The 25,498-nt window shown below is 38.1% G+C and overlaps 1 protein-coding gene across 5 annotated transcripts in view; it reads left to right on the plus strand.

The window, feature by feature from the left end:
- KATNAL1 (katanin catalytic subunit A1 like 1) overlaps positions 1 to 12,220 on the plus strand; it is a 119,316-nt gene extending 107,096 nt beyond the window's left edge. For all 5 annotated transcript variants that reach the window (XM_066258921.1, XM_066258920.1, XM_066258919.1 and 2 more), the window contains 2 exons: positions 3,575 to 3,701; positions 5,339 to 12,220. In XM_066258921.1, the coding sequence (XP_066115018.1) occupies positions 3,575 to 3,701; positions 5,339 to 5,537 (326 nt within the window). In that variant the 3' untranslated portion in view covers positions 5,538 to 12,220. The remainder of the gene's footprint in view (positions 1 to 3,574; positions 3,702 to 5,338) is intronic.
- The last annotated feature ends 13,278 nt before the right edge of the window (positions 12,221 to 25,498 follow it).

Below are 25,498 nucleotides of genomic sequence, written 5' to 3' on the forward strand. Positions count from 1 at the left end.
ATTTATTTATTTATTTATTTATTTATTTATTTATTTATTTATTTGCTGTGTGGTCTTCTGAAGCTGCTATAACAAAGTACCACAGATGGGCTAAACAGGAGATGATTATTTTCTTACAGTTCTTGAGGCTAGAATCCAAGATCAAGGTGTCAGCAGGATTGGTTTTATTCTGGGGCCTCTTGGCTTATAAACAGCCATTTTTCCCCATTGTGTTCATGTAGTCTTCCCCTTAAGTGTCTAATCTTTTCTTATAAAAACACCAGTCATATTAGATTAGGGCCTATCATTGACCTCACTTTGCCTTTGTCACCTCTTTAAAGGCCCCATCTCCAAATACAGTCACAATCTGTGGTGCTGCAGGTTAGGACTTTGGGGACACAGGAATTTTGGGGAGGATACAGTTCAGCCCCCAAGACCCATTATGTGATTGTACCACAGTTATGGTCCTATTACTTTGATGGACGTTTTGATTGTCTTTGGTTTTATACTGTTACAAACAATTCAGCTGTGAACATTTTTATACTGTACAGTGGTGCAAATGTGTAAGCTTCCCTAGGCCAGGATGGAGCATTCCATCCTAGGAGTGATCGCTAGGGCATGTCGTATTGCTGGAGCATCAGTAGATAACCCAGTCTGTCTCTTCACTGGCATGCCAGTTTCACCCCTGCCAGCACTGTGTGAGAAGTCCTGTTGTTTCATATTTTTCCTACAGTTGGTTTTGACAGGCTGTTTCATTTATACCATTGTCTTGGTGTAAACTATTCTGGTTTAGTTTGAATTTCCTTTATTGTTAAAGAATTAAATATCTTTTCCTTTACTTACTGGCCATTTGAATTTTGTACTTTTACTGTATTTACAGTGTGTTTTGATAAATAACATCCTAATTTTAATGTGGTCAGCTTATCAATTTTTTACTGATTTTAATTTATTGTGTTTACATAGATTCTAGTGTCCCCCCGAATACATCCTCCCCCTCCCCCGTGTCCTCCCCTTGCCTCCCTCCCCCCAACACCCTCCCCCCTTCCCTCCTGGATTTGCTTTTCTGCTCTCTATAACACTGTTATATGTATATAATTTCACCAATCTCTTTCCTTTCTCTGATCTCCCATCATCCCCTTTCCTTCTGTCCGCTTTTAATCGTGTATGCATGCACGTGTGCACACACATGAGAGAGACAAAGACAGAGATATAGGAAGGAAGAGAGATGAGAAGCATCAACTTATAGTTGAGTCATTTTACTTGTTCATTGATTGCTGCTTTTGTGTGCCTTGACCGGGGAGTTCAAGCTAAGCCAGTGTGACCCCTTGCTCAAGCGAACAAACTTTGGGTTCAAGCCAGTGATCATAGGATGAAGTTGATGATCCCATGTTCACACTGGCGACTCCATGCTCAAGCTGGATGAGTCCACGCTCAAGCCATTAACCTCAGTGTTTTGTACCTGGGACCTCAGCATCCCAGGTCGACCCTCTATCTCAGGGGTCGGGAACCTATGGCTCGCGAGCCAGATGTGGCTTTTTTGATGGCTGCATCTGGCTCACAGACAAATCTTTAATAAAAAAATAATGTTAAAAATATAAAATATTCTCATGTATTACAATCCATTTATTTTCTACCGCTCATGTTCATGGTTGCGGGTGGCTGGAGCCGATCACAGCTGTCCTTCAGGACAACACCAAATTTTTATTGGATAATGCGTAACGTACATGGGTCATTGTATGGCTCTCACGAAATTACATTTTAAAATATGTGGCGTTCATGGCTCTCTCAGCCAGAAAGATTACCGACCCCTGCTCTATCTCCTGCACCAGTCAGACATCAGTCTTTTCCTTTGTAGTCTATTTTTTAAATATATATTTTAAAGTAAATCAGAAAAAAACAAGAACTACATGATTCCATACATTGGTGGAACATAAAAACGAGACTAAGAGACATGGACAAGAGTGTGGTGGTTACCAGGGGTGGGGGGAGGGAGGACATGGGAGGGAGGGAGGGAGAGAGTTAGGGGGAGGAGAAGGGGCACAGAGAACTAGATAGAGAGTGGCGGAGGACAATCTGACTTTGGCGAGGGGTATGCAACATAATTTAATGACAAAATAACCTAGACATGTTTTCTTTGAATATATGTACCCTGATTTATTAATGTCATCCCATTACCATTAATAAAAATTTATTAAAAAAAATATATATATATTTTAAGAATACTTCTCTGAGATCATTAAGATATCCTCCTGATTTATCTTCTAAAATGCTAATTTTGCATCTTAAGTTTTAGAGCAGTAATATATCTGGCGCTGATTTTTACTTATGTGTGAGATAGAAGCCAGCTTCTTTTTTCCCTGCACCTTGCTGGTGTTCTTCCAGTGTCTTGGTTCTTTCATTTTAATAAATTTTAGTATCTGCCGCCTGGTTCCACAAACAGACATGTTGAGATCTTTATTGGAATGCCTTGACTCTATAAGATTATCTGAGAGAGAATTGTCAATGTCATGAAAGACAAAACAAAAATCAACACTGTGGAACTGTTTTAGATTAAAGAAGAGTAAAGAGATGTGATGACTAGGTACAACATGTGATAGTTTTTAAGAAAGTTATAAAATTCTGGAACAAATGGGGACGTTTTAACCTGGATTGTGTATTAGATGATATGAATGTAACTGTTAAATTTACTGACAGGTGTGATAATTGCCTCTGTTCTTAGGAAATACATATTTAAGGTGAAATGTTGTGATGCCCACAGTTAGCTTTCATTTCAAAAAAGGGTAGGGAGGAGAGGAGAGGGAGTGATAACAAAATGATGACACTTGGGGAATCTAGATGAAAATTAAATAGGTATTTGTTGAGTTTTTTACTTATAGATTTAAAATTTTTCAAAATGAAACTTGGGGAAAATTAAATTTCATTTTATATATCAGGAAATAGTAGAGAGCCAGATCCAAACTAATTATGCATTATCTTAAAGTGTACTGCATTAAGCAAACTTACCACTAAGCCTGATAATAAAAGAGCAAGCATGACCGGTTATTTTAAAATTCTGTGGTTTATGTGCATTTATCATTTCAATCATACTGGGACAGCAAATGTCTGTGGGCTGTCTTTTCACGTAAAATATACATTTATAAGCATTTTGTGACAGTTGCTACTTTTCAGAAGAAGAAAATTGGAGTTTTAAAAAAACTAATGTTTTTTCTGTGTCATACTGAAGAAGGGAGCAAAGTAATTCATAGGAATCACACTCCGTGCAATTAAGTTTTATAAAACTTAGGCTTTTTTTTTTAACTAAAATCATTTATGGTTATCGAATACTAATTTTTTTTAATAAAAAGATCTCAGAGTCATTGTTCTCATAGCAAGTGTCTTCACAGTCTTTAAGGAAAACTCTGTTTCTTTCAGTTTTTAGTTATTTCAGCCAGGGCACATAGTGAGGTAAGTGATTCCAGGAGCCATGCAGTGAATTGGTAATACTAGCGGACTAACAGTTACTGGCTCTCTTTCTTCTCCTTAATGTTAATATGTGATTTTTCATCAGAATAATTTATTTAAAAAAAATCTAACAATAGCAACAATTTTCTAACAGCAAAAGGAAGAACGGAGCTTCTAAAGATCAATCTTCGTGAGGTTGAATTGGATCCTGATATTCAACTAGAGGATATAGCAGAGAAGATCGAGGGCTATTCTGGTGCTGATATAACTAATGTTTGCAGGTATCTTTAAAAATGATTTGTGACCTTAGAGTTTAGTCATCGATTTGGCAGGAGGACTGGTCTGAAAGTTAGTGTAGTTATTAGCCCTCAGTGTGAGAGCAGCCACCCATTTCCTTGTAATGATTTCCCATTTGTCTTGTTTTTTTCTACATATAACTTCATTGTCCATTGTTCGATGAATAATTACATAACAATATGGACACCTTTCTATCCTGTGATTTTTAAGAAATTATTGAAGCCCTGGCCAGGTAGCTCAGTTGGTGAGAGCATTGTCCCACCATGCCAAGGTTGTGGGTTCCATCCCAGGTCAGGGAGCATACAAGGAGTAAGCAATCAATGCATAAATAAGTGGAACAAAAAGTTAATGTTTCTCTCTTTCTCTCTCCCTCTTCCTCTCTAAAAAAAAATAATAATAAAAATTATTTTTAAAAATTGTGTCTAACTTTATAATAACTTTGACAACCTCAGGTTTATTTAGTCCTAATTGGAGCCTAGCCACATCAACATAAAATAATATCATTCATATGTATTTATATATATATATATATATATAAATATATAAATTTCCCTTTCAATTTAGTGATACCGTAATTTTTAGACAGTTTATATCACTCAGTGAAGAGGACTCTCTTCTTTCAGTTCTTACTTTTCTAATAATACTTAAATTGACATCAGTGGCCTTTCTTTAAAACCTCAACATCTATTTTTCTGACTTTTTCTACTGGTATTCTTTCTGTGGGCATCTAAGTTTAGTGACATACAATTAGCCCATAATAGTTTCTACTATCACTATAGTAATATATATAAAAATTTGAAGTTTTGATTGACTTGTCCTAATAGCTTTAAAAACATTTTTTTTTAATTTATTGATTTTAGAGAAGAAAGGGGGGCTGGAGAATGGGAGATAAAAATAGCGATTTGTTCTTTCACTTACTTATACATTCATTGATTGATTCTTATATGGCCCTAATTGGGGATCAAACCCACAACCTTGGCGTATCAAGAGGATACTAACCAACTGAGCTACCCAACCAGGGCCTAATAGCTTTTTCATGAGCACTAATTGTCCATTTTTTTTGAAACCTTCATAGTGATTTACAAGTGATCAGAATGGATCTGAAAAGAGGATCTGGGGAGGTCAGATTTTTTTTATCCCTTTAGTTGCCTATAAATTCTCTGTATAAGGAATTTCAAATTCAGTATGTACAGATAAATTCATGTTCTAGAGGGAGAGGTTCCTGGCTTTTCCTCTAATTAGGTTGTAGACAAACCGTTATAAGATTTGAGTTATCTTAACATTTAGCCATATGTTCATTTCCAGGTGTACAATTCAGTATTTCAGAATTTGACTTCAGTTTTCTAAACTTTTTGGCTGTCTTTGGGGAACAAGTGGGAAAAATTCAGTATTTTCTGAACCCAGCATGGACTCTTAGAATTCATTAACCAGACATTTTATGTTGTCTTCTGCCTTCTGTTTTAACCTTTCTGAACCCTCAAAATGTCTCTGAGCTAGAAAAGTCTGTGCAGCAGCATCAAAACATATAATATGATCTTTTGAATGTTTTCCCTTTGTTACAACTGAAAGTGTTTATAGCATTTGCAACGATCTGTATTCAGCAACTTTGGTATGATTTTAGGGATGCATCCTTAATGGCAATGAGACGGCGCATCAATGGCTTAAGTCCGGAAGAGATCCGTGCACTTTCTAAGGAGGAGCTTCAGATGCCTGTTACCAGAGGAGACTTTGAGTTGGCTCTTAAGAAAATTGCCAAGTCTGTCTCTGCTGCAGATTTGGAAAAGTATGAAAAATGGATGGTTGAATTTGGATCTGCTTGAATTTCTTTTAGCTCCTCCATTTTTGGTATTTTTGTTTATTAAATGTGAAGAAATTTCTGCATTTAAAGAAAATAGGTTTGAAACTTGTCATTGGAGAGATTTTCACTTAAAGGCAAACAACCTAAATCGACAAAGTATAAATGTAGCTGAAAGAGAAGAGAGGCTTATATAGAGAGCCAAAGGTTCCCGTCACCTGGCTGTGCTGATGTCCCACACGTTCCCACCTAGTGTTACACCTGGAACCTGGTGTCAGGGCGGTGGGAGAAGGGATCAGTGTGCTATTGCTTAAACCTGTTTACAAAAGATTCAGAAGGACCTCTATTTCTCACTTGCATTTGTTGTGTTTTTCTATTCTTTGCTCTAAATGTGAGGGATTGATATATGTTGACTTTTAACATCAAAACTGAGTTTGTGTCAGATTTATTATTTGTTAAGAATAATACTTTTGGATTAAATAATGAATTTGCTAGTTCAAACTCTAGAATTTAGCTATTTATTGTTAGAGTCTATCTTATGATTTGAATTTTTACCTTTCCTTCCCCCACCATTTCTTCTATTAGTTCCTTAGTCATGTATTGAGCTCTAGGTAAGAATATCTTCATGCTTTTTTTAAAGCCATTTTGCCAGGTTGTTTTTCTGGTATTTAGTATTCATATTTTTTACCTATTCTCATATTTCATATTAGAAGGGTGGAGAGAATATTATGATACAAAGCACTTCTTCATTCTAGACCTCTTAAGTTTGTTTCAATATGGTCAAACAGATAAACTCGTTATTTTTTTCAGCTGTAACATTGTTTGATTTTGGTTTAATTTGACTTTTATATTCTAAATAAATACTTTGCCCTGTCTGGGTAGCTCACTTGGTTAGAGTGTTGTCCTGATACACCAATGTTGTGGGTTCGATCCCCAATCAGGGCACATACAAGAATCAACCAATGAGTGCATAATTAAGTGGAACAGCAAATTGATGTTTCTCACTCTCTCTCTAAAGTCAATAACTAAATAAATACTTTAATATTCTGAACAAGTCTACTCTTTTGTAGCTAATGCAAAACAGACAATACAATTTATAGTTTTCCAGACAGCTTGTTTAACAAAATAACATTGTACATAATGCATGATGTTCATTTTAAAATTTTTAAATTTTTCTTTGTCAAGGTTGAGAACTTTTACACATGGTAAGAAGATTAGATAGAAATCTGCCGTGCTCATTAAGTTCAGCAGGAATTAGACAAAGAGGCCAGAAAAAGTAGATGGCATGTATCTAATTACAAGTAGAGTGAGCCTTCTTGTGATAGAAATTACATTTGTTTAAAATTACATTTATCCTGTTTTGATTGGGCAACCTATGCTTTAGTGGTCAAACTTTTAAATTTGTATTTGATGATATCCTGAATTCTCAATTTTGGAGAACATCTACTAGTTTAAAACTTAAAATAAGATAACTCATTAGACATTAAAAACAAAACAAAACAAAAAACCTCTTAGTATCTTAAGAGATTTTTTTGTTACTAAGAACTATGTAATTTTCAGATAATTTAAGTGTGACTATAAACTCCAGTATTCATCTAATGCTATAATTACCCTCCTTTTCTCTGATGCATAGATTATAGAAGTTTAAATCATAATTATTTTTAGATTTTAAAATCATGATTTTATTTTAATTAAATTACTCCATCATAAAAATTGAGATGAGGGGTTCCTTTTATTCATTTTCTTCTGTCCATTTTTATTTTTATATATTTTTTATTTTTAAATTATTTTTTATTTTTCTATTACAGTTGACATACAATATTATATTAGTTTCAGGTGTACAACCCAGTGATTAGACATTGTATAATCTGCTAAGTGATCATCCCAATAAATATGGTCTGACACCTTACATAGTTATTAGAATATTATTGACTGTATTCCCCATGCTGTACTTTATATCCCCATGATTATAATTTAATTACTAATCTGTACTACTTAATTTCTTCACCTTTTCAACACCCCCTTAACCTCCCTCCTGTCTGGCAGCCATCAAAATGGTCTCTGTATCTTTGAGCCTGTTTCTGTTCTGCTCATTTATTTGTTTTTTAGATTTGATTGCTGCCAGATACGTATTTATTGCCATTTTATTGTTCATATTTTTTACCTGGTTTTATCTTCTTCTTTAACATTTCATGTAATACTGGTTTGGTGGTGATGAATTCCTTTAGCTTTTTCTTCTCTGGGAAGCTCTTGATATGTCCTTTAATTCTAATAATAGTTTTTCTAGGTAGAGTGATCTTGGTTGTAGGTTCTTGCTTTTGTCACTTTAAATATTTATTGCCAGTTCCTTCTGATCTGCAAAGTTTCTATTGAGAAATCCATTGACAGTTTTATGGGAGCTCCCATATAGGTAATTAACTGCTTTTCTCTTGCTGCTTTTAAGATTCTCTCTTGGTCTTGAACCTTTTGCGTTTTAACTGTGATGTGTCTTGGTGTTGACCTCTTGGTTCATCTTGTTTGGGACTCTGCATTTCTTGGATTTGTATATCTATTTCTTTCACCAGGTTAGGGGAGTTTTCTGTCATTATTTTTTCAAATGGGTTTTCAATTTCTTGCTCCTGTCTTCCCCTTCTGGCACCCTCAACGATGTGAATGTTGGTATGCTTGAAGTTGTCCCAAAGACTCCTTACACTGTTTTCATTTTTGGGGGGATTCTATTTTCTTTTTGGGGTTATGATTGGGTGTTTTTGCTTCCTTATATTCCAAATTGCTGATTTGATTCTTGGCTTTACTACTCCACTGTTGATTCCCTGTAAAAATATTCTCTATTTCAGTTGGTGTATCCTTCAGTTTTGACTGGCTCTTTTCTATGGTTTCTGTGTTCTCTTTGTTGAAGTTTTCATTAAATTCATCTACTCCTCCCCTAATTTCACTGAGCATCTTTATGACCAGTGTTTTGAACTCTGCATCTAGTAGATTGTCTCCATTTTGTTTAGTTCTTTTTCTGGAGTTTTCTTCTGTTCTTTCATATGGGACATGTTTCTTTCATTTTCAACTAAAGAAATCCCATTAAGATAATCTTGCAAACTATTGCATCCAATAACATATTTTCCTGAAGTCCTAAAACATTAGTGCTTTGATTGCTATACCTTGTTTGTGTACTTTAGCTGATTAGTTAGACCATTTATCTAGGTTTTGTGTTACTTGTCTCGGCATGCATTTAATTTTTTTTAAATTCTTGATGGATAATGATATGGTAATTGTGATTTAAAACATTATTAGTTAAGCAGTATTTGGATACACAAGCTTCCTGAAAGGTTATCTTACCAAGTAAAGTGAGTCAATGTGCTTTTTAATTTTTTTGTTTACTACTTTGCTCTGTTAGTGCATGGTGACTGCTCTGTGTATCTTCAGCCCCTAGAACCACCTTGTGGAAACCCCTCAGGTGTTCTGTCTAGCCTTGGCAGTGTATTGTATGTAAACCATCTTCATTGCTAGTGTGTTGCTTTACTTAGAATTAAAGTGTTGTGTTTTATTTCTTTTTCCTATGCTGCATTATCAAATTAGAGAAGTTTGGTTTCTCTAATTCATCTGAAAGCATGAGTATTTTGGGTTCTGCAACACTACAGTGTAGGATTAAGGTTTTGCAGTTCTGTCTTGCAGACATCTGATCAGATAGTGCATTCAGCAGACTTGCTTTGGGAGTTTACTGTGTAAAAGAGCCTGGGTGGGAGTTCTGTGCTTACAGAGTTGGACCAGACAGCACAGATCCGACTGGGTACTTTCCATATTGCACAGTATAGCTTTGGCTCCAACTAATTAAATGAATTCAGGTCATAAATGGAGAGGCACAGTAATCTGGGTATGTTTTAGAAAGATAATAGTTAAAAGGTTTTCTCTTTTTGTCTCTTTAAATCTGTTCTTAAGTTAGAACTGATAGCTGTTTATTAGAACAATATAACTTACAGATCAGGCTATTTTTTGAATCATTTTTGTCATTTCCTAAGCTATGTTTATTATAAACATGTCCACATGTAATTATGATAAACATGTAAACATGTTACATGTTGTTTGTAAGTATTTTGCTCTCAATATTTCATTTTTAAGGGAATTAATATTGATGAAATATACTAGACAAGTAGTCCTTTAATGTAGGCTGAAACCTTCTAGTAATGCAGGTTGACAGTAGACAGTGGCATCACAGACTTTGTCTTCTGGTCAGTCACTTTATAGGTATTGCAGAGTGACAAACCTACTTGGGCTCGGACTGTGGTCTCTAGAAATGCCAGGATAGCTTGGAAGAGGACACATACGTGGTCTAGCTGCATAATTTGGGGCTTCATTTGTACTCCCAAGATTGAAGTTTTTAGGATATATTTGACTGTCAAAAATAGGCTGAAGCCCTGGCCAGTTGGCTCAGTGGTAGAGCGTCGGCCTGGCGTGAGGGGGACCCAGGTTCGATTCCCGGCCAGGGCACATAGGAGAAGCGCCCATTTGCTTCTCCACCCCCCCCCTTCCTCTCTGTCTCTCTCTTCCCCTCCCGCAGCCAAGGCTCCATTGGAGCAAAGATGGCCCGGGCGCTGGGGATGGCTCCTTGGCCTCTGCCCCAGGCGCTAGAGTGGCTCTGGTCACGGCAAAGCGACGCCCCCTGGTGGACAGAGTGTCGCCCCTGGTGGGCGTGCTGGGTGGATCCCGGTCGGGCGCATGCAGGAGTCTGTCTCTCCCCATGCGGGAGTCTGACTGTCTCTCCCCGTTTCCAGCTTCAGAAAAATACAAAAAAAAAAAAAAAAAAAAAGGCTGAAATCAGTAATTACTCAAAAAGTGAGCAGGCAAGTGTCTTATGAATCTACTATGAACAAACATACAGATACCTCAGGAAAAATAAATGTGTGTGTACAACCCAGATATACAATATTATTGTCACTCTTTCACTTTGTTACATGTAGCCTGACTATTGAATATGAAATTATTGGTAGTTTTTAGGTTTGGAGCAGCTTGTGTTTATATGAATTTTTGCCAAGGAGTTTCTGTGTTGAATTCATTGTGTGCATCATAAAATGAATCATGTGACATGGTTATGTTTCTGTCTCCCCAACCCCAACTTGAGATGCAGTGAAGGACTTAGGCAGGCATTTCATACTGTGTGGGCTCTGGCTCCTTCAGTATTGTCTTGACTATTGAGTCTTTTTTGTGTAATAGTAGATTCCCACTCTTCCTTTGACCTTACTGAAAGCATTAAGGATATTTGCTTGCTTTTTCCAAGAAACGGCCACTTTAACTTGTAACAATAGTAATTATTTTAATTTCTTAACTTTCTGGTTGTATAATATTCTTTACATACTACTTAATTTGTGATACACATAATATTTATGTGAATCTCAGAATCTGTCACAATAGAAAAGTAGGAATTACAGTTGGAGGGAATGTTAGGGGATAAAGATAAACTTCAAATGTTTCATTCTCATCTCTATTAATTACTTTTGCAGAAAAAGCTAAAAACTGTTATAATGATTGTGTTTACTTATTTGTACTTTTAATTAGATTTTTATACTTAGTTAATTTTTTAGACATTGCTTTTAGTATTATTTCTTAATGTGGAAACTGTATATATATTTAAAAAATAAAATCCCTAAGATAATAGTTATATTTGTAAACATTCACAAATTAACAATAATTCTTTGAATTTTTAATTGATTTTTAGGTTCCAGACAACTCTAGCTTAAATATTTCTAAATGTCTAGGTGACTCATTAATAAAATAGAAAAAAAATATTAATGTCATAAAATTAATTCTTTTTATTTTACCTTTCTCATTCCTTGACTGACCTTATTTTATATGTGTATATAAATAACTTGGATACTGCCTTGTCACCAGCAGTGTATAGTTTGTACATTTGGAAATTTGGCACAACAAATAGGAAATTAACATAGAGGTTTTCCTCCAGTAAAAGGGATCTCACTTGATTTTATGCTCAAAACTATAAAATGCACTTTTGTTTTACAACCTCTGAAATGACTGTTGCCCTCTGAAAAACCTGCATCTTTGCACATGTTATTTCCAGAGTCTACCTCAGTTAACCAGGCTTACGTCATGTTAGGCGGGAAGGAGTTGAAGCTGTACCTAAACTCAGTTCATAGTCCATGCAGATTGTTTCCTTCTTTCTTCTCTTACCTCCTCCCACTGATCTTTTTCCTTTTTTTTAACCCTGAAATTTTTATTTAAAATATTTGTCTTTCTTTCTTTGGCAAAGCCACGTATTCCAAATTAAGCTTCTATGAAATGTCTGAATTATTCTTCCCGTCTTTGTTATGACCAGCTTCCTAGTTTCTCACAACTTCATGAATACATGCTAATGTGCAACATTGAAGTCTGGGAAAGAACTAGTTTCCATTCTCGGAGAACCTGAGTACCACATGAAAATGCACAGGAATGGACCCACATTGTCCAGCAGGTGGTCGGCAGCAAAGCTGCCTTAACTCTCATGGTGTGGACTGTGTCCAGCGAGATCACGTCACTGCGTGTTATGATGGTTTGTAAGTGTGCTGTTGAGATTTTTGTTTGTGTTTGTCTCCCAGTATTTTGAACTTAATTTAAAGAAAGATGTTTCTAAATTGTATTTATTAAATGTGATTTTCTTTACATTTTGTGCTGCTACTTTGCTAGTTTCATGAGCTTAGTTGTGTTTGATAATAAATTTCTAGAGTGTTATTTGTTGATGTTTTCTTTGTGGTGCATATTGATGTACAGTCACTGGTCCACTCACTGTCACTACTGGGAGTAACAAATCATACACTAGTAAGAAGTGGCTTTCACAGGATTTTAGTTCTGACAGAGTCACATGTCATAAATGACATTCGTGTTTGTCATGTGTTACACAAATACTTGCAAGGTTGATGCAGGTGAGGTGAGTGACTTTTCAGCTATTTGAACTGGTAACAAATGCACTTGTGTCATCTGTGGTGCATCAGGCAAAATGGATGCTCCATATGATGCATTTTCCAAATGACTGTATCTGGTTTTAAGAGGCCCCAAAATTGTTTTTAAATTAACAGATTTTATTATTTTTTTTAGCACTTTTAGGTTTATAGAAAAATTTATAGACGGTGAGGAGAGTTCTCATATACTTTCTCCCTCCACTCCTCTAGTCCCTTTTCATTAATATCTTGCTTTGGTGTGGTATATATGTTATAATGAAATTCATGTGACACATGATTATTACTAAAGTTCATAGTTTACATTAGGGTTCATTCTGCGTTGTACAGTTCAGTGGGCTTTGCCAAAACATAATGTCATGTACACACCATTACAGTGTCACGCAGAAGTTTCATTGCCTTTAAAGTCTTCTGTGCTCACCTGTCATTCCTCCCCCTCTCCCTAACCTTTGGCAACCATCGATCTTTTAGTGTCTCTATAGTTTGCCTTTTCCAGAATGTCATAAGGTTGGAATAATATGGTAAATAGCCTTTTTAGACATGCTTCTTTTGCTTAGCAATATGCATTTTAGCGGCCTGATAGACTATTTTTCTGTCTACTGTGGAAAATATTCCATCACAAGGGTGTACCAATTTGTTTATTTGTGTACCTACTGAAGGACATTGTAGTTGCCTTCAAGTTTTAGCAATTAGAAATAAAAGTGCAATCAACATTCATGTGCAGGTTTTTATGTGGACCTGCCTATTTCAGTAAATAGGAGGTGCAGTTGCTGGAATGTAGGATAAGAGTGTGTAAAATTTTGTAAGAAAATGCCAAACCATCTCCACAGTGACTGCACTGTTTGCATTCCCAGCAGTAGTGAGAGAGTGCACATCCTCACCAGCACTTCGTGTTGTCGGTGCTCTGATTCTTCCCTTCTGATGGGTGTGCAGTGGCATCTCGTGCTGTGTTCACTTCCAGTTCTCTAACGACCTGATGCTGAATATTTTCTCATGTGCTTATCTCTTTCTAATTAATTTTTATGGAAACCCTCCTAAAATGTATCACACTTTTTCTCTGACTTTTTAAAATAGACAATATGAACCTAAACTTTTCTTTCTGATTCAGAGTTATCCACATGATATGTTACCCTCAGCAGATAGTGAACGGTTACAAGGCTTTTCAGCCCATCACTAAGTGGTCTCTGAGTTTTGGTGTTTGATTTTATAGCATTTTTACTCCTCTGTAATCAGGCCGTCAACCTCTACTTCTCTTCCAGTTCCCTACCTCCAGTCTGGTGAAACCTAGCAGTGGTTGGCAAACTCATTAGTCAACAGAGCCAAATATCAATAGTACAATGATTGAAATTTCTTTTGAGAGCCAAATTTTTTAAAATTTAAACTATATAGGTAGTCACATTCCTTATCGAGGTAGCGCCCGCACATAGTATTTTGTGGAAGAGCAACACTCAAGGGGCTAAAGAGCTGCATGTGGCTCACAAACTGCAGTTTGCCGACCAGGGACCTAGTGAAAAAGTTTCTAGAATTATGGGTAAATTAAGAGTATAACTGTTTGGGGATGAGGAGTGGCAGAGAGGTTTATTGTTTGAGCTTAGTTCTTTGCATCATTTCTCTAGGCTGTCTATGACCTGTGAGCTTTGTTTTTGGTTTCTGGAATAGTTACACTTCTAAGTAGACTAAGTATGAAGTAGATATTTATGCATAATTATATTTATAGCTGGAAGCAACAATTTCATAGCCCTACCCTTTTTCCTTGCTGTGACCATTAATGACAATTAGATCTCTTAAAGGTATAATGGAAAAGAATTAGGACAAAATTAATTAAGTACAAAAATAGGAAACATTTGGGGCTAGAGCCTTTTCACTCTCCCTTCAGTCATTTCTGCTTTCTCCAGTGTAAATGGCCAGTGCATCCTAGTAATGTTACATGGTCACTGGCTCACATAGCAGGGCACACTTGAGTACTGATATTTTTTGCTTAGCAAATCCAGGAATTTAGTTGGAAACTGAGATAAGAAGTTTGGCCACAGTAGAGGTCTGGACAGACTCGGAGTTGTCTGGCTTTGAGACAGAGGCCATTTCCCCCACTTTTCTGTGAATCTGACTGGCAGTTCTTCCTCATGGGAGTTTCAATAGAACCACTCTCCTGGCTTCTGGCAGACCCACCCTCCAGGTTTTAAGGCCCCAATTGCAGACTCCTAGTGGCTCCACCTTACTGAGATTAGGGCAAAATCTGTACAGACTGAGGCTGTGGCTCTGGGGTGGGGGCCACAACTACCACATTCCTTGAAGCCTGATAGGTACATCCCCTGAAGGGGAGGGAGATCCCCTTGCCGCATCCTCCCAGCTCCACCAGAGGCTCTTTCAGAGACAAGCCTAACAGGCAGCCAGCAGGCAGAGACAGCTGGAGATGGATCTTGGAGTACCTTGGGACTTTTGCCGATCTGCCCCCAGGCCTGTTACTGATAAAAGCTGGCTTTGGTGTGCAGCTTGGTCCTTCCTGTAGTCACCTAAGCCCCACAGAGGCAGCCACAAACTGAGGATAATGTGTAGCTTCCAACAGGTTACTGAGAGCTAGTCACAGCAGAGTCTTACATTGGCCTGCACCAGGTTTCCTCCCCAGAGGCCCAGAACCAACACACCCAGTGACTAGCTTCATTCAGACATCAGAGCAGGATCCAATTAGCTTTACAAGCAGCATATCCGATGGGACATTTCTTCAGGTGCCAAACCTATTGAGGCAAATGCCACTTCTGTGGTTGCACATGCACAGCAGCTTGCATGCTTTGGCTAAGGTAGAGCCTCACAGTCAGCCAACCTTAGAGTCAACCCCACACACATGGGCCAATAGCAAATCAAAACTCAATTATAATAGGAGGGGCCCATGTAAATCTCACAAGGGACATTCTTGGAGCATACAGCTCCGGTGATCTGTACCACTGCATTGAACAGAACACCCTTTACTGAAGGCCACCCCATGAAGACTGGGAATCATAGCAAACCTACCTAATACATAGAAACAAACACAAAGAGGCAACCAAAATGGGGAGAAAAAGAAACAGGCTCCAAATAACAGAATAGGAGAAATCTCCAGAAAAAGAGCTAACTGAAATGAAGATAAGCAATTTATCAGATATAAAGTTCAAAGTAATGGTTATCTGGAAACTAAAGTAACAAAGAACTTCAACAAAGATATAGAAAACATAAAAAATGGCATGGAAATCACAAAACCATAAAAAAGGAACCAGTCAGAAATGAAGAATACAATAGCCAACATCAAGAATACCCTGGCCCTGGCTGGTTGGCTCAGTGGTAGAGCGTCGGCCTGGCGTGCGGGGGACCCGGGTTCAATTCCTGGCCAGGGTACATAGGAGAAGCGCCCATTTGCTTCTCCACCCCCTCCCTCCTTCCTCTCTGTCTCTCTCTTCCCCTCCTGCAGCCAAGGCGCTATTGGAGCAAAGATGGCCCGGGCGCTGGGGATGGCTTCTTGGCCTCTGCCCCAGGCGCTAGAGTGGCTCTGGTCGCAGCAGAGCGACGCCCCGGAGGGGCAGAGCATCGCCCCCTGGTGGGCAGAGCGTTGCCCTTGGTGGGCGTGCTGGGTGGATCCCGGTCGGATGCACGCGGGAGTCTGTCTGTCTCTCCCTGTTTCCAGCTTCAGAAAAATACAAAAAAAAAAAAAAAAAAAAAAAAAAAAAAAAAAGAATACCCTGGAAGGAATAAACATTAGGTTGAATGAAGCAGAGGGTTGAATCAGTGATTTGGAAGACAAGGTAGGAAAAATACCCAATCAGAGTAGCAAAGAGAAAAAAAAATAAGAATGAGGAGAATTTAAGGGACCTTCGGGATAACATGAAGTGTAAAAACATTCGTATCATAGGGATACCAGAAGAAGAGAAGAGGGTAAGGGATTGAGAACCTATCTAAAGAAGTAGTGATCAAAATTTTCCCTAACCTGATGAAGGAAAAAGGCACACAAGGGCAGGAAGCACAGAGAGTCCCAAACAAGATGGACCCAAAAAAGCCCACACCAAGACACATCATAATTGAAATGGCAAAGGTTAAAGACAAAGAATCTTAAAAGTAGCAGGAAAATGGTAGTTAAACTACAGGGGAACTCAAAAGACTGTCAGCTGATTTCTGAACAAACATTTCAAGCCAGAAGGGATTGGCATGAAAAATTCAAAGTGATGAAAAGTAAAGACCTACCACCAAGACTGCATTACCTAGCAAGGCTACCAACTAAAATAAAGGAGAAATAAAGAGCTTCTCAGACAAGAAGAAGCTAAAGGAGTTTGTTACCACCAAACCAGTATTGTAATAAATGTTAAAGGGCCTGCTAGAAGAAGAAGAATGAGGAGAAGGAAAAGGAATAAAAATAAGGAGGTGGAGGATGAGAAGGAAGAAGGAGGAGGAGGAGAAAGAGGAAAGAGAAGGAGGAAGAAGGACAAGGTAGAAAAAGAAGAAACAAAACAGTTGAGAATAAAATGGCAATAAATTCATACCTATCATAATTACTTTATATGTAAATGGTTTAAATGCTCCAATCAAAAGACATAGGGTAGCTGAATGGATAAGAAAGCAAGACTCATATATATGCTGTCTATAAGAGACCCACCTCAGAAGGAAAGATGCACAAAATAGAATAAAAGGGATGGAGCCTGACCAGTGGTGGCACAGTGGATTGAACATCAGGGATGCTGGGATGCTGAAGGTGCTGGTTTGAAACCCCAGGGTTGCTGTCTAGAGTGTGAGCTTGCCAGCTTGAACATGGGGTTTCTAGCTTGAGTGCAGGATCATTGACATGATCCCAAGGTTGCTGGCTAGAGCCCAAGGCTGCTGGCTTGAGCAAGGTATCACTGACTCAACTTGAGCCTCCTAGTCAAGGCACATATGAGAAGCAATCAATAAACAACTAAAGTGAAGCAACTATGAGTTGATGCTTCTCATCTCTCTCCTCCTCCTTCTTCCTTCCTGTCTGTCAAAAAAAAGTGATAGAAAAAGATATTCCATGCAAATGGAAACAAAGAGAAGGAAGCTTGGGTAGCAATACTTAATATCTGACAAAATAGACTAAAACAAAGGGTATAGTAAGAGACAAAGGACACTGTAACAATAAAGGGAGCAATTCAACAAGAAGATATAACCCTTGTAAACATTTACACACTCAATGTAGGAGCACCTAAATATGTAAAGCAAATCTTGATGGACATAAAGGGAGAGATCAATGGTAATGCAGTCACAGTAGAGGATTTAAACACCCCATTGATGTCAATGGGTAGATCCTTTATACAGAAAATTAAAAAGGACCTTAAGGACACATTAGATCAGCTGGATTTAATTAGTATCTTCAGAGCATTTGACCCCAAAGCAACATAATATACATTTTTTAAGTGTATATGGAACATATTCTAGCATAGACCACATGTTAGGACACAAAACAAGTCTCAATAAATTGAAGAAGATTGAAATCATATCAGCATTTTTTCTGACCCTAATGGTATGAAATGAAATCATTCACAAGAAAAAAACTGAAAAACACACAAAGACATAGAGGCTAAATAACATGTTACCAAATAATGAATGGGTTGAAAATGAAATCAAGGAACAAATCAAAAGATACCTAGAAACAAATGAAAATGAGAATGCAATGTCCCAAAATCTGTGGGACACAGTGAAAGCAATCCTGAGGCTGAAGTTTATAGCATTACAGGCCTACCTCAAGAAACAAGAAATAACAATCTAACTTTACACTTAAAGGAACTTGAACAGCGAACAAAGCCCAAAGTAGGTAGAGGAAGAAAATAATAAAGAGCAGAGCAGAAATAAATGGAATAGAGTCTAAAAAAAAACAATACAGAAGAGCAGTAAAACCAAGAGCTACTTCTTTGAAGAGAAAAACAAGATTGATAAACCTTTAACTAGACTCATCAAGAAAAAAAGAGAGGAACCCAAATAAAATCAGAGATGAAAGGAGAGAAATAACAGACACCAAAGAAATACAAAGCATTGTAAGAAAATATTATGAACAACTATTTGCCAAAATTTGGGGCAATCTGAACGCAGTGGATCAATTCCAGCAAACATATAATCTCCCAAAACTGAATCAGGAAGAATTAGAGAATCTGAATAGATAGATTACAGCCAGTGAAATTGAAATAGTAATCAAAAAATTCTCAATAAGTCTTGGACTGGATGGCCCCACTGGGGAATTTTACCAGATAGTCAAAGAAGATTTGACACCTATCAAACTACAGTATTCCAAAAAATTCACAGGAAGGAAGACTCTAGCTCATTTTGTAAGGCCTGCATTATCCTAATTCTAAAACCACATAAATACACTACAAGGAAAGAAAATAATAGGCCAATATCCCTGATGCATGTAGAAGTTAAAATTCTCAACAAAATATTAACTGTATCAGCAATACATTGAAAAGGTTATACATCATGATCAAGTGGGATTTATTCTAGGGTGCAAGGTTGGTACAACAACTATCAATATATATCAATAAGTGTGATACACCACATAAACAAATTGAAGGACAGAAATCCCATGATCATATTAATAGATGAAGAAAAAGCATTTGATAAAATCTGGCACTCAGCAAAATGGAAAATGGAAACATATCTCAATGTAATAAAGGCCTTACATGACAAACCCACAGCCAACCTTATACTCAAAGGGCAAAAACTTCAAGCATTTCCCTTAGGATCAGGAACAAGACAGGGATGTCCGCTATTACCACTCTTATTCAATATAGTACTAGAAACATGAGCCACAGCAATCAGACAAGAAGAAGCAATAAAAGTCATTCAAATTGGAAAGGAAGAAGTAAAACTCATTATTTGCAGATGACATGATACTATATATGGAGAGCCCTAAAGATTCCACTAAAAAACTACTACAACTGGGCCCTGGCCAGTTTGCCTAGTGGATAGAGCATCAGCCTGGCAGGAGGATGTCCTGGGTTTGATCCCCAGTCAGGGCACACATGAGAAGCAACCATTTGGCTTCTCTTCCTTTTCTTCTCCCCCTTCTCTCTTTCTTCCCCTTTCACAGCCAGTGGCTCAGTAGGCTTGAGCATTGGCCCCAGACACTGAGAATAGCTCTGTTGGTTAAAACACTGAGGATAGCTTGGTTGATTAGAACATCAGTCCCAGATGAGGGTTTTCAGGTGATCCTGGTCGGGGCACATGCTGGAGTCTGTCTCTTTGTCTTCCTTCTTCTCACTTAAAAAAAAATACTACAGCCTGACCTGTGGTGGCGCAGTGGATAAAGCATCGACCTGGAAATGCTGAGGTCGCTGGTTCGAAACCCTGGACTTGCCTGGTCAAGGCACATATGGGAGTTGATGCTTCCGGCTCCTCCCCCCTTCTCTCTCTCTGTCTTTCTCTCCTCTCTCTCGGTCTCTCTCTCTCCTCTCTAAACATGAATAAATAAAAAAAATTAAAGAAAAATACTACAACTGATAAATGAAATCAGTAAAGTAATAAGATACATAAAAATGTAAAGTAAATATCCAGAAATCAGTTGCACTTTTATACACCAATAATGATCTATCAGAAAGGAAAACCAAGAAAACAGGATATTCATTCACAGTTGCTTCAAAAACAACTACCTAGGTATAAATTTAACCAAAGATATAAAAGACTGGTACCTGTACTCAGAAAATTATAAGACACTGAAAAAATAAATTGAAGAAGATACAAACAAGTGGGAGCATATACTATGTTCATGAATTGGGAGAATTAATATCATTAAAATGTCCATATTACCCAAAGCAATCTATAGATTCATATGATTTCTATCAAAATACCAATGCTATATTTCAAAGAACTAGAACATATATTTAAAAAATTTATATGGAACCAAAAAAGACCCTGAATAGTCATAGTAATCTTGAGAAAGAAGAACAAAGTTGGAGGCATCATGCTACCTAATATCAAACTATGCTATGAGGCCATATTAACCAAAACAGTGTGGTATACACAAGAATAAACTCAAAATGAATGAAAGGCTTAAGTATTAAGACTGGAAACCATAAAAATCCTAGAAGAAAACATAAGCAGTAAAATCTTGAGTATTTCTCATAGCAATAAATTTTCTCTCTTTTTTTTATTGATTTTAGAGAGACAGAGGAAGGAAGGGAGAGACACAGAGAGTGTGAGAGAGGGAAGCACTTATTTTGTTGTTCCACTTAGTTGTTTGATCATTGGTTGCTTCCCACATGTGCCCTGACCAGGGATCAAACCCACAAACTTGGTGTTTTAGGACGATACTCTGAACTAACCTGCCAGGGCTACCGTATTTTTTCTGATATATCCCCTCAGTCAAGGGAAACAACCACAAAAATAAACAAATAGGACTACATACAACTAAAAAGTCATTGCAAGCAAAGGAAACCATCAGCAAAATGAAAAGACAACCCACTGAATGGGGTAACATATTCACTGGTACATCTGATAAGGGATTAATATCCAAAATTTATAAAGAACTTACAAAAATCAATATCAGAATACAATCCAACTAAAAAATGGGCAAAAGACTCAAAAACTTTTCTAAAGAGGAGAAAATGGCTAACTGACATATGCAAAGATGCTCAGTGTCACTGATCATCAGAAAAATATAGATTAAACCCATAATATGATATCACCTCACACCTGTCAGAGTGGCTATCATCAACAAATTAACAAGTGTTGGTGAGGGTGTGGAGGAAAGGGAATCCTCATGCATTGTTGGTAGGAATGCAAACTGGTGTAGCCACTATAGAAAGCAGTATGGAGTTATCTAAAAAATTGATAATGGAACTGCTTTATGACATAGTGCTTTTACTTTTAGGATTTTGAAACACAAATTTCAAAGAATATATGCACTCCTATGTTCATTGCAGCATTATTTACAATAGCCAAGATTCAGAAACAACCCAAGTGTCCATCAGTAGATGAGTGGATAAAAAAAGCTGTGGTATATTTACACAATGGAATATTATGCAGCCATAAAAAGAAGGAACTCTTACTTTTTTTGTAACTTTGTGGATAAACCTGGACATTATTATGCTTCGTAAAATACTTATACGTGGAATCTAATGAAAAAAATGGACTAGCAGGCAAAATATAGACAGTCTCATACATAGAGAGCTGGCAGCGGAGAGATAGAGTAAAACAGAACAAATAAAACCACTTCATGGACATGGACAACAGTATGGTGATTGCCAGGGGCAGGGGAAGGTAGTGTGGGGGAAATAAATGGAGATGGACAAGACTTGACTTTGAGGTGTGAGTACACAATATAGTGTACTGAGATGTGTTGTAGAATTGGGCACCTGAAACCTGTATGATTAGGTTAACCAATGTCACTGCAACAGATTCAATTAAAAAATTAAATTAAAAAAATTTAAAAATAATATTAAATTTAAAAGAAAGGAACTTTACCTGGCCAGAGTCCATTGCTGTCTTTCAAATGGCTAGGCAGAGAGGCAGAATAGACTCACATCCCACCTGGCTGATTCAATCACTGCAAGTTCAGATGCTGGAAGCTGGTGCCAATGGTATTTTTTCTCTATCTGTCGCCAACAACTGCACCTGGCTCAGGTAGGCATGAGGATTCACCCAGGACTTCCCAGCTTCTTGTTCACAGCATCATGCCGACAACACTAGAACAGATGGGAAAGAGCAGGAAGGAAGTGGAGCACGTGTGCAGTGCCCACTTTCTGCCCTCTTTAGGATCAGGAAGGGTTTGTGGCCAACTCTTTCCAAACTTTAAATTTCCTAAGATCTTCTTAGGACATTTTGTATAAGTTTTGAGAGGTTCAGGGCATTGAGACCTGAATTTGGGAGTGACTTGGTCCAATCCCATCATTTCATAGGTGAAGGAACTGAGCCCAGGCAGATTTTAAGATATGTGTTCAATATCACATTCTGAACTGGGAAATGACTGATGCCTATTCCTGAACTTGAAGAAAGCTGCAGAGATGACGTCAGAGTAATGGCGGAGTAGGAAGCGATACCAATAAATCTCCCCCAAACCTCAACAAGATCTTCAACCAGAAACAGAAAAACCTATCCTTGGAGCCTCCAGATGTTTCGCAATACACCCAAAGGTATGATCGAGCGAAAAATTGGCTAAATATATAACCAAACCCCGAAGGAAATAGGGAGTAAGAAATGCTCCGCCTTCCTCACTAACCTAAACAGGGCGATTTTCACTGGAAACTGAGAATATAGAAACTAAGGCGGGCAAAGGGGGTGAATAGATCCAGACCGCGGCACAAACGGCTGAACCAGGCTGTGGCACGGAGATCCAAGCCAAGGAAAAACTGTTCCTGTGACAACCAGGGCAATACAGCTAACACTCGCACCAAACCCAGACAAAGAAAGACAAGCAGGGCAGCCATTTTACCTGATCCCCTGGTAGGCGCATAGTGGGCGAGAGATTCCTTCCAAAGCCCCCGGAGGGTGCACCCATGTTACTCCACAGAGAGGCAGAGTCAGAGACCTTTGTGTGGGCCGAAAGCCTTCGGGCTGCCCCAGCACCTGGGGAGAGCCGCACACGGGGAGGAAACGAGAGCTAATTCCAACACTGGAACTTTTCAGTGCGGGCGGGAGGTTTCACTCAGAGGGCGAGACTCCGACCTCACATCCTGGTCTGCGTGCACGGAGAGTGGGAAGGAGACTCCTCCCAGCACCTCCGGAGTGGGAGCCCGTGTTGTCCCACGGAGGGGCAGAGTCGGGGGCCTTTGTGTGGGCCGAGGGCGGAGTCACGGGCTGCCCCAGTGCCTTGAAAGAGCGGCACACGGGGACGAGCGAGAGCCAATTCCAACATTGGAACTTTTCAGTGCGGGCGGGGGGTTTCACTCAGAGGGCGAGACTTCCGGTCTAACATCCTGGTCTGCGCGCGCAGACCCGCCCGTGTTACCGGACAGAGTGACAGAGCCAGAGGTCTTTGAGTAGGCGAAAGCCCCGGCTGATTATGCTAGCAGCTCTGACTGACTGAGCCTTACCCAGAGCCCTGTGCTGAGTGGAAATAAGAGTGGGGAGTTGCCCGCTCTTTGAGCCTCTTACTATCCAGGCAGAGGCAGCAGCAACCCCATAGCTGGATTCTCAGGCTGCTGGTTGAGGAAGGAAAGACTAGGAGAGAGGCTCCTGGAACACGGACTCTCTCACTGTCAGAGCCTATAAACACTAATGAGCCTCGACTGCCAACGAGACTGAAGCACAATACATGACATCGCCATAGAGACTTATCAACTGCAAACCTCTACCTGAGCGTGCCAAAGGGGCAGAACCCGGGGTACAGAGTTGCCGACCAGGAAGAGGGAGAGAAAAGAAAAAGCAAGAAGATAACTTCTCAAAATCAGAATAATCCGCAGACTTTATAACCTATCCCATTTTATTATATTTGTTCATTTGTTTCTCTTATCTTCATCCTAGATTTTTTTTTCTTTTTTCTTTTTTTTTTTCCTCCTCCAATTTGGTCATTTAACTCCCTACCGGTCTTACTCTCTCCTCTCCTTGAACTACAATACCCATAAGTGTTACACCTCCCATTATCTTTTCTTTCCTCTTCCTTTCTCTCTATGAGGGTTGCACTCCAAAACCCTTAACTCTCTCTCTCTCTCTTCTTTTTTCTTTTTTCTTCTTTTAGTGGTTCCCTCTTTTATTTCCCCTCTCTCTCTTCTTTTCTCCCTCTATATTAGTTTCTTCCTTTTTCCTTTACATCTCCTCTCATTCAAACCTCAATAACAAACAAATTATTTTATCTGGGACTCAAACTTATGTTTGTGGCATTTTGGGGTTTTTTTACTTCACCTTTTAAACTCACTAGCAGTGCTCCCATCCCTGGCTCTCCATTTTATCAAGCTCTTGTTCCACTAAATACAATAGTAATTTTTTAATTTGTCCCCCCATTTTCCTGTTTCCTTCTTACTCCTCTCATCATAACTCTTAGTCAACCAACACCTAAATGCAAATCATTTTATTCTTGATCCAAATTATTTCATTATTTGCTTTTTGTGGGTCCATACCCCCACCCCTTTATTTATTTATTTATTTATTTTTCTTGCCCCTTTATTACTTTTCCCCAATTCAGGCCCTCCATTACAGGCATTGTTTGTTCTATTAAATACAATATAATTCACAGTTCACCACAAGATTTTCTCAAGAAAGAGGGGAGAGGAGAGGAGAGAAAAAAAGGAGGAGGGGAAATAATTTCCTTTTTTTAAATTTTTATTTTATTTTATTTTTCTTTATTTCATTATTAATTTTTTTTTAAAAAAACTTTTTTCAATTTTTTATTTTTTTAACTTTTTATTTTTTATTAAATCTCATTAATACTATCAACAAAACCACCCTCAGATGCCATTAAGGAAGAGAAAATCGAATATCATGGATACAAAAGAAAGAGAGGTAACACAGATAGAAGAGGAAAAATATATGGAGAAAAAATTTAATATATTGGAAACCTTGGAGTTAAATGACAGAGAATTCAAGATAGAAATCCTAAAAATACTCAGAGATATACAAGAAAACACAGAAAGGCAATTTAGGGAGCTCAGAAAACAACTCAATGAACACAAAAAATATATGTCCAAGGAAATTGAAACTATAAAAACAAATCAAACAGAGATGAAAAACTCAATTCACGAGCTGAAAAAAGAGGTAACAAGCTTGGCTAATAGACCAGGCCAGATAGAAGAGAGGATTAGTGAAATAGAAGACAAGCAACTTGAGGCACAACAGAGAGAGGAAGAAAGAGACTCAAAAATTAAAAAAATGAGATAGCCCTACAAGAATTATCTGACTCCATCAGAAAGAATAACATAAGAATAATAGGTATATCAGAGGGAGAAGAGAGAGAAAATGGAATGGAGAACATACTAACAAATAATAGATGAGAACTTCCCAAGCCTGTGGAAAGAACTAAAGCCTCAAATTCATGAAGCAAACAGAACACCGAGTTTTCTTAACCCCAACAAACCTACTCCAAGGCACATCATCATGAAATTGGCACAAACCAATGGCAAAGAAAAAATTCTCAAGGCAGCCAGGGAAAAGAAGA

This window comes from Saccopteryx bilineata, chromosome 2 (assembly GCF_036850765.1).
Source record: "Saccopteryx bilineata isolate mSacBil1 chromosome 2, mSacBil1_pri_phased_curated, whole genome shotgun sequence".
NCBI lineage: Eukaryota > Metazoa > Chordata > Mammalia > Chiroptera > Emballonuridae > Saccopteryx > Saccopteryx bilineata.